Source organism: Vanellus vanellus (genome assembly GCF_965231255.1).
Source record: "Vanellus vanellus genome assembly, chromosome: 2".
NCBI classification, from domain to species: Eukaryota; Metazoa; Chordata; class Aves; order Charadriiformes; family Charadriidae; genus Vanellus; species Vanellus vanellus.
The window spans coordinates 92,864,019-92,873,776 of NC_138906.1; the positions used below are offsets into that span (position 1 = coordinate 92,864,019).

At 41.1% G+C, this 9,758-nt stretch overlaps 1 protein-coding gene across 2 annotated transcripts; it reads left to right on the top strand.

The window, feature by feature from the left end:
* The first annotated feature begins 4,165 nt into the window (after window positions 1-4,165).
* Window positions 4,166-7,962, top strand: MED10 (mediator complex subunit 10). 2 transcript variants are annotated; one of them, XM_082499449.1, is made up of 5 exons: window positions 4,166-4,314; window positions 4,587-4,670; window positions 5,354-5,401; window positions 5,869-5,971; window positions 7,135-7,962. In XM_082499449.1, exons 1-5 carry the CDS (start codon window positions 4,187-4,189, stop codon window positions 7,228-7,230), a joined length of 459 nt encoding a protein of 152 aa, XP_082355575.1. In that variant the 5' UTR covers window positions 4,166-4,186; the 3' UTR covers window positions 7,231-7,962. The 2 variants fall into 2 exon arrangements, with proteins under 2 accessions (XP_082355575.1, XP_082355576.1); XM_082499450.1 differs by lacking the exon at window positions 5,354-5,401.
* The last annotated feature ends 1,796 nt before the right edge of the window (window positions 7,963-9,758 follow it).

The following is a 9,758-nucleotide window of genomic DNA, read 5'->3' on the forward strand; positions in this document are numbered from 1 at the left end:
AATTAGATCACTCTTATCTACATGCTTGCTGACCGCTTGAAAAAGTCATTAGAGGTTTATGAAGCAGGATTTTCTTTTATGTAATCTGTGCTACTCTTCCAAAATGGGTCATATTGATCTACACGGCCTCTCATTCTATCCTGCATTACAAACCCTACTTAACTGCCCGGTGCAGATGTCCAGCTTACAAGCCAGTAGTTGCCTGCTCTCTGCATGGAAATCAGGGTAGGAACGCAATATGGTTACTTACATCATGAACCACGAAATTTTCTTTCTAAATCGTTCTGTCTCTATGTACCTATTGATTGAGTTATTTGTCAGACTTTCTTTCTTTCTCCTTCCTCCCTTCCTTCCTCCCTTCTTTCCTTCTTCCCTTCCTCTCTCTTTCCTCCCTTCCTTCCTCCCTTCTTTCCTCCCTTCCTCTTTCATTGGAACACAATTTTCTTTGTTTTATTTTTTTTTTTTCCCCTGAACAGGAAAACGCCGACCAAGTTGGTGATCATGAGAAAAATTTAACAACTGGTATTATATTTATAGCAATTTTTAATCTTAAAAGCACTGTACACATTTATCTAACAAAATTCATTAATGTAACCTAACCAGCTTAGTAAATGTAGATTTAAGATGAGCTGGATATCTCCACATTTGATGTTCAACTTCCAACTTTTTTTTTCTGCCAGATACTTTACCCAAGTTAGATGTGGCAATGGATATCTATCAGATTTCAGTCATCGCAAGCAAGCTAGAAGTCACGTTTGCTCAGTTCCAACAGCCAAAGGCTTTCCCACAAAGAGGAAGGAGCAGAAGTTTTAACAGTACCTCAAAGCCCATTTTTGTTACTGAATTTAAAGGAAGTTATTCGGCTCCGTACTTCTGCTGAATGTGTTTGCCCATAAGCCAAGATGGATATACAGCAACTCTTTTGTTTGAAACCCAATCTCTTGCGCCTGCAAAGCCACGTCTGACGCAATTGCATGTATTTAGACTGTTTCTTTCAAAATTTGGCCACCCTGTTCCTCAGGTTCAGATCTAATCTGGTAAGTACACCATACTCTACATACTTCCTTCCCAAATATTAGAAAAAGCACTTCTGTTCCTCAGACCAAGATCTCTCATGTGATCAGTGCAAAGTACTTGTATGAAAAATCTCATCATCCTGGGACTTCTGCTCTCCAGAGAACATTCTGCCAACTGTGGAAACAGGATGGCAAGCAACTGCTGATCAATAGACAATGGATTTTTTTTATCATAGGATGACAATACTTGTCAAGATCTAGAACTGATTAATTTAAAATTTCACATTTGCACAGTATTATATCTTCCTTAATATTTAGTGCTCTTTACAGTCACTTGCTTTGTAATTTTGGATTAGCTTACTTCATCTTATGAACTTCTGAATAGCACTTTATATTTAGCAAAGACCCAACTTTCTGCTACTGAACTAGCATGGTAACCCAGAAACTGACCATTAGAGGGTTTTTTACATTTTTATTGTTGTCATTGATATCATAAATGGAAAAAATATAACTAATAAAAAGATACATCCAAGAAATTAAGAATTGCTGACTTTGATTGTTCTCATTGTGGAACAGAAATGGTCACAAGTTATAGCTACAAATGCATAAAATACATTAAATCTGTTGATTGAATATCATATCTATTTTAGTTTAGTTCTTATTTCAAACTTTCATTCAAATCCTTCATTGTGAATTGAAGCATCAGATCCTTATCTGCTGATATTACTGGACTGATCTCAGATTCAACTGAAAACAGACATACTGGAAAGAAGCTATTTATAAAACATACAGTTATTGTGATGTGCCATGGGAATTTAAGCATGTCAGATAATCTTCCCACAGGGAAAATGATAGCTGGATTATTTAATATAGACTAATATTTTGTCATTCCCCAGATAATTCATTGTGGTTTCTATTATCAAGCGAACCTCTGTCTGTTACAGCATTTATTTCTTACATTGTTTAGAAAACCACTCATAATTAGCAGATATAAGACAGGTGGGGAAGACAATGAGCCTTTATCAGGTAATCAGGCACTGGTTCTTCCACTTCTTTCTGTGTGGTATGCCAAGCCAAACCCTGTCTTCCTTCTGCTCAAGCAATACTTAATTTTCACACAAAGTAGAACAGGCACTGGGACTGAACAGACCCCACTGCCAAATATATCCTAGCCTCTGAGGTCAAGGCTTTTTGTGATCCTTGTGGATAAAAAGGAGAGATTGAAATCCAGGTATCCTGAACTCCAGATGTACATTGTTGTTACCAGATAAAAGGGAAGTCTGAGGGCTCCCTTTGTGAGCGCTCCCTTTGCGAGTAGGGTCAGGCATGAGCTGAGTATATCAGGCTGAGACAGTTGGGGTTGTTCAGCCTGGAGAAGAGAAGGCTCTGGGGAAACCTTATAGCAGCCTTCCAGTACCTAAAGGAGGCCTGCAGGAAAGGTGGGGAAGGACTTTTTACAAGGGCATGTAGTGATAGGACAAGGAGGAATGGTTTCAAACTGGAAGGAGGCAGATTTAGATTAGATATCAGGAAGAAATTTTTCACTCTGAGGGTGGTGAGGCACTGGAACAGATTGCCCAGAGAAATTGCTAAGGCCCCATCCCTGGAGGTGTTCAAGGCCAGGCTGGATGGGGCTTTGAGCAACCTGGTCTAGTGGGAGGTGTCCCTGCCTATGGCAGGGGTGTTGGAACTCGATGATCTTCAAGGTCCCTTCCAACCTAAACCATTCTATGAGTCTATGATCAGTCTGCTGATCAGACGTGGGGAGTGAGACAGGCAGAAAAATACCTGCTCTTTAGATCTATACAGTTACTCATATCCCAGATGCATGTGTGACCTTTACCCACTAGTTAGGTCCTTTTGTGCTAAAGACTTCTCAGAAATGACCTCTAACCCAGAGCCTGTACCAGAAGGCAGCAGCTTGCAGCTGTGGATAGTGAGTCAAGTAATTAAATGAGGAATTTGATGAGATGAGGTGAAGTGATAGGATAGTCATCGCCAGCCCTACCTAACAGTAAAGGGCAGCATGGGGAAAAAACACGAAGCCACATTTTTGAAAAGCTTTCAAGAAGGGAGTGGGCTCTGCACTGCAAATGGATCAGGACTAGAGTTCAACCTCTGGTACAGGGTGGGGGTGGTGAGCAAACTGGAGCCACACACAAGTTTTGAACGGGTCTGAAAATGAGGAACAATTTTATGTCTGTGCAACACAGGAAGAGGAACCGCTCAAAAGCAGAGAGATTCCAAAGGATGGTCTAAAAAGATAAACGATGTGCTAATATTTGTCGAGGACAGGGAAAAGGATAATTGACAAAAAAACAATGAGAATCAATTATAGAGGTTTTATAGGAGTGGGCTGGCAGGAAAGACTATGTCTTTAAGAAGTCAAGCAGAGAGACACTTCACAATCTAGGTGCAGCAGTCCATGTCTGGCAAGCCACAGCAATTAGTAGTGAGTTTTCAAATGTCACCATTTCAAAAGCAGTGCCGGCAATTCTTTCGAAGATGTTATTAGTCACATTGTGTGCTTCCTGCTCCACTGGGATCTAGTGAAAAACTCCTAGAGATGTTGTATGGTAACAAGAGATAGGAAAGCAGTGCTGAGGACTGCTGAAGGATCCATATTGTCAAGCTCCAATTATCTGGCATGTATAAAAGATGCTAATTATAATTTAGTATTGATTACCTTCAGGGTAAAAAAATACTTCTCATTATTTACCATCGCATGGCCAAAACAAACACAGACTTGCGCAATTTAGGGTTTACAAGTCTTATTTTTGCCCAGAATTCGTTGTCCCTCTTGCTACGCAGCCGAGCATCCCTCCCATGAAGCGAAGGCACCGAACTCAAACCAGCCAGCGGAAACGACAAATCGTGGGCTGGAGCTCCGGGCGGGCCGGCCGGAGTTCTCGTATTACCCCGTGATTTTCCCAGATGCCCGGTTTGCACCGCCCTCCCGCGCCGCACCGATCCCGCTCCCCGCGGCGGGAGCGTGATCGGTGCGGCGCGGGAGGGGAGGGATGCGGAGGGGGGCGTGGCTTGAGGCAGAGGGGGCGTGGCTGGATGCAGGGGCGTGGTATGAGGCGGGGCCATCTCACCCGCTCCGCCTCCCTCCTTCCGCGCATGCGCAACTGGCCGGAAGTGGGGGGGTGAGGGGGAAGGCGGCGGCCATGGCGATGGCGGAGAAGTTCGATTCTCTGGAGGAGCACCTGGAGAAGTTCGTGGAGAATATCCGGCAGCTCGGCATTATCGTCAGCGATTTCCAGCCCAGCAGCCAGGCTGGTCTCAATCAGAAATTGTGAGGGGTTTCGCCGCTCCTTCACCCGCTTCCTTGCCGGGCCAGGCCGCGGGGGCCTTTTGCCGCCGCCCCTCACCTCCAGCCTGGTGCCTGAGGGTACCGGAGGCCCCGGCCGGCGGATCTGTCGCCCTACCGTCGTGGCGACGTGTTGAAGGAGTGGTGGGGAGATAAGAAGTCTCCCTCGCTGGGTTTCGTGTCGCCGGCCTGGCAACCACGGTTAGGGTTAGCGCAGAACGCCCCATTTTGGCTAAAACCAGCCTGTTTTCTTGCAGGAATTTCATGGTGACGGGCTTGCAGGATATCGACAAGTGCCGGCAGCAGCTTCACGATATCAGCGTGCCCTTGGAAGTTTTTGAGTGAGTGACTTTGTAGCTGAGGGGGAAGGTGCTATAGTTGGTGTGATATGAGGTAGCGTGTTTTTGCAGCATGGATATTTCCACAGAGGACTGCTTGTTTTTTAAACAACGTCCTCTGAATGCTTCACGAGAATGTCAGCAGGCAGAAGAAGGCAAGAAGTACCTTTAGCCTGTGAGAACGCGGAAGGGTGAGAGAAGTGATAAATTCTACAGCTGCTTTCAGATATCTTTTTTTTAAATTATTTTTAATTGATATTAACTTCACATATGTAGGCAATAATATAGATTCTGCCGAATCTAGTGATTTTGTAAGTAAGTGTTCATTTTGGAAATACACTTTTATGCTAGGTTGGAATCAGGATGTAAAGTTGCAGGTGCAACTAAATTAGGCCAGTACTCGGGCGTTTCGTTTCAGTAGCGGCAATCTTGTTGGCAGAGAATTAGAACATTAAAAGCAAAATCATGAATGCAGAGGGAGAACTGTACAAGACAGCTTTTACAATATAGCTGACAAATTAATTTATTAGTGTTTCTTGTCAGTCCAAATGTCACTGGTTTGCTATATTCTAATATACTACTGGCTGTACAGGACTTTTTTCAGTTGGGCGTTCACTCTCTCTGTAAATTTATTACAACGGTCTTAAATGTGCTGTTTTCATTCTTCTTTCATTTCCCTTTGTCAGACACTTATATTGCAAAGCAAAAATGCACTTATATGTTTGCCAATACAGGTGAGTTAATTTTCACTCTTGACTACAGTATGTACACTTCCTCCTCATCCTTGAATTGCTGGGTGCCTTAATTCTATGTGCTTATGGCTCACTGTGTACAAACTAAGCTACTTTATGGTTAGTGCCCTTTCAGTTGCTTGGAAAAGGACTATCTTTCTTCATTCATGTGTACTTATTGCCTCTGAGGAGCTGGATAGTTATATTTTTGTTTGATTTTAATACCTTTTTCAAAGTTCCAGGCTTTCTGAAAACAAAGGTTTAAAACAGCATACCAAGACAGCTGTTTGCTGGCCACAGCTTAGTCCTCCTTGAGCTGTCTTTTGAAAATGGCTGAGTTGAACTGTGTTTTTTAAAATGTGTCTCAGATAATAGTAGTAACAAAAAGACAGCAGGGTAAATAATTCTGTATCTTGGAGAACATCCTGGTTAGAATATGATCATGTAGGTAGCATCTCTTCTGTTTTCAGATATATAGATCAAGGCCGCAATCCTCAGCTTTACACTAAAGAGTGTCTGGAGCGAGCTTTGGCTAAAAATGAGCAAGTAAAAGGAAAAATTGACACAATGAAGGTAAACCACAAATAATGAAAGTACTAATGGAATAATGTATTTGATAAATTTTTACTGTAACTATGTGGGGGTTTTTCACTTGTGCAGTTACTAAATTCCCTTATTAGGTGATTTGTGTTAGGGATTGCTCTGCATCCCTGTATCTTAACTGATGCTCACAGCCTGTTCTGGAAAGGAAACTTGTAATTCACCCCACAACTGGAGATGCAGGTGTTACTATGATTTTATTTTGGCTAAAGATGTATGTGGTGTTACATTTGTTTTCATTTTGAATATTAATGAGTACCTCACACTGTTTTAGATCTGTAACTGTGATGTGTGTAAGTTTAGAAATAAGTAAAACAAAAGAGGTATTTTTCTACTCTTGGGTGGATCTTAGAGTATTAAAATGTCAAATGTGCTATATAAGCATGACTTAATCTTTATAAAGTGACTTAAAATGTATGCCAGTGTTTAGGGTTTTCTGAACTTGTGCTTTCATGTAGTATGAACCTAAGCATTCTGCTGGAATGTTTAACTGCTGGAATTACTGCTGAAAAATAAAATCAGAAAAGGAAGTTTAATGAGATTCGAGAAAGGGCTCTTTGTGTTTCAGAAGATTCTTTGCTTGATCTTAAAATTAGTGTGGAGGATGGCAATTTGTGCTGCAGAACGTAGACGTATCTCCATATGTCCTAAGCTTCCCTTTCTTTAGGTACGCTCTGTGCTTGTAAAAGTTGTAGGAAGTATTATGTATTTGTAAGCCAGGTGTGAGTTGCTTTTTGGAGATGGAGGGGATTCCATATCAAGTCAAGAGGACATGTCCTTTATCAGCTTTGCTTAAGAAGGTCAGACACGATGCACCAGAGTTTACCAGATAAATTGAACTACTTCATATTTCTTAGGTGAAAATGCCAGTTAATTTATGGGAAATTAAAAGCATTTTAGTTAGCTTGGTGCTTTCCTAGCAGATTTCACTTGAGCGTATTCTGTGTATTTTGTAAACATAACTTTCTGTGTTTTTTGTGTGTGGTTTTGGAGGTTTTTTTGGATGCTATTCTAGTAGGTCACTGAAATGTAGAACTGTAGTGTATACAAACATTTCTGTTCATCAGGTAAGATTGATGTCATCTAAATAAATGGTGCAGATGACGCGTATACATTTATTTTTTTTCTCTTTCCAGAAATTTAAAAGTCTGTTAATTCAAGAACTGACAAAGGTGTTCCCAGAAGACATGGCAAAATACAAAGCTATTAGAGGAGAAGATCCTCCTCCTTAAGTTGGCCTTCAAAAGCTCTAAAAATGTCAATTCCATAAGCTGACACCACTCTTTATAAAAACATTGACTGGAGAGAGGGGGAATCCAAGCCTTCATAACAACTGTACTAAAAATGGCAGTGATGGACTGTAAAGGAGCTTGGTGACTGCTGATGGTTGTGGTCTGAAGCTACTGAATCTTTCTGAGGACTTTTACTCAAAGATTGCAATTGAAACTTCCTATGGTAATCTGTTCTTCTTTCCTGGAAGGTTTTGGAGATAAAATTGCCTACAGGTCATCAATACATAGCATTTGCCGCAAAGTGCATTTCCAGAGCAGAAAATCATGTTTTTTCTCTTCTGAACAGTGTGCTTCAGGATTGTGGGTTCATCTGTTTTTAAGAAAAATGTATTTATTATACTTGATTATTTTTCATTTGTAAACTGCCTTTTTTTTTTTTTATTACAGTACAAACAGTTGACTGCCAAATTCTACTGAACAGGAGCCTGTCAAGGGCTGCAATTATCATGTGTCATAATGAATTGCAGCCAAGAAAACCTTCAGATGTTCTTGTTTTGTTCTATGAGCTGCAATGCAGATGGCTGAGGATATAGAAAGTGAACGTATTTGGGGAAGTGCTCCTCAACAATGTTAATATTTTTCTGTAGTATTTAATGTAAACTTTTGTTTAATACTATCCATTTTCTGTAAGCAGGTTGTTGAATAAAAATTTGAAAAAAATACAAATTCTAACGTTTTTCTGTTGTGTGCTACTCTTTGGAGAATGAACTGAAAGCTGTGAAAAATAGCGTATTCCTTAGTTTCATAGTGATAGAAATAAAAGGTTTATCAAAACCTCACTGTTCAAAGTTTATATCTGAAGGTAGTGTCAATTTCATATTTTGGTTTTGTGGAGAAAAGTTCCCTTTTAGTACCTGAAGCAGGAGGTTTTGGGAATCAGAGATTGTCACCTGAATTTGTAGCTGTTCATATGTATGGTGGTCCCAACATCAAGCAGCACGTTGGGTTCACTACCCAGGGCCATAGTGCATGTCCAGCAGACTAGTGGGAGTTTGAGGACCTCTTTTAATCTTGGGGATTTGTGAAACTTGAACCACGTGTGGTTACATTTGTCCTTCCCGATGTAACTTGACTTTTTTTGCACCAGCAAAAGAATTTTGTTAACTTTCTTTTAGTTGCTAAACTTTGTGGGTTTGGGCAGGAGCTCCAAAATAGCACTGTACACATGTCCTTTATAGCAGACCTACCTAGGCCATTAAAGACTTTAATGAGGATTTGGGTATGTTCAAGTTGTTGGTGCCATAGTTTCCACAACAGAAGTAGTGTCTGAACTGTCTGCTGAAGCAGAGCCCATCCATAATGCCAAGCAACACTATGTCTGACCAAGCTTTGGCATAACAAAAGGAAAAAAGAAAAACTGAAAACTAGGTGTTCCTTTGCATTAGTTATTTAAAACTTGTTAACGGGCTGTCTAAATTAATGTGTTTGCTGCCTGATGTTATCCTGCCCTGCTCTGGTCTGCGCACTTCCTTTTCCTTGTATTTTCTCCACTGCTAATGTGGTTTTCCTTTTGCAATGTAACTGCACTAACTTAGCAGAAAGCGATGATAAAGAAAAAGCGCGCCGTGTTTGAGTTTTGCTCTGCCTGGATTGCTGGGTGCCTGTGAGCTGTTGAAGCAAGGCTGGCGAGTGGAGTGCGTACCAGCGAAGAAGGTAAGAGTATTTTTCAGGTACGTATAATGTGGTGGGCAGCGGAGCTTGAGAACAAAAATGGCAGCAGGCAGGGGAAACCATTAAATGGTAGTTGAGGTAGAGCACTTGTGGGACAAGAGGCCAGTAGATACCAGTCTGGATACCGGAGCTTTCTGGCTCCGAGTGCCGATACCAGCTTGTGTGTCAGACTTGGTGGAGTAGCACACTTAAAAACTGGTGCTTTCAGGAAGTCATATTTTTATATTTATTTTTCATTCCTAACTATGTTACTCTAGTTGTGCAAATTTTCTTAAAAATTCATATTAAAAAAATAGATTGTCCTTTCCACTTGGGTTTTTGTATCTGTAAACTTTACAGGGTGAGTGTCCTAATGCTTTAGATCATCCTTGCTTTAATTTTTGTAATGCTAGCTTAGAGGGGAAAAAAAAAAGAAGAACACACTCTAAAAATCAAATGAAAACAAAACGGACAGGATTCCCTAGTGTTTTGTCTGAATGTAGACAGACTCACAGGGGAAGCACTGGGATAGGTTAACCAGACAGATGGCAGAATCCCCATCTTTGGAGGTTTTTGAGACTCACCTGGACTAGGCCCTGGGCAACCTGGTCTAACTTAGCAGTTGGTTCTGCTTGGAGCAGGTGACCTCTGGAGGCTTTTTTCCAATCAATATAATTCTGCAACGCTATGATGCGAATAATAAGAGTTTGTAGGTACAAAAAGGATAAAGGCTAGGGACTGAAATTGCTGAAGGAGAAATTTGGAGAACCTACCCTGGTGTAACTTGAGGCCGTATGTTCCATAGAAACTAATAATGG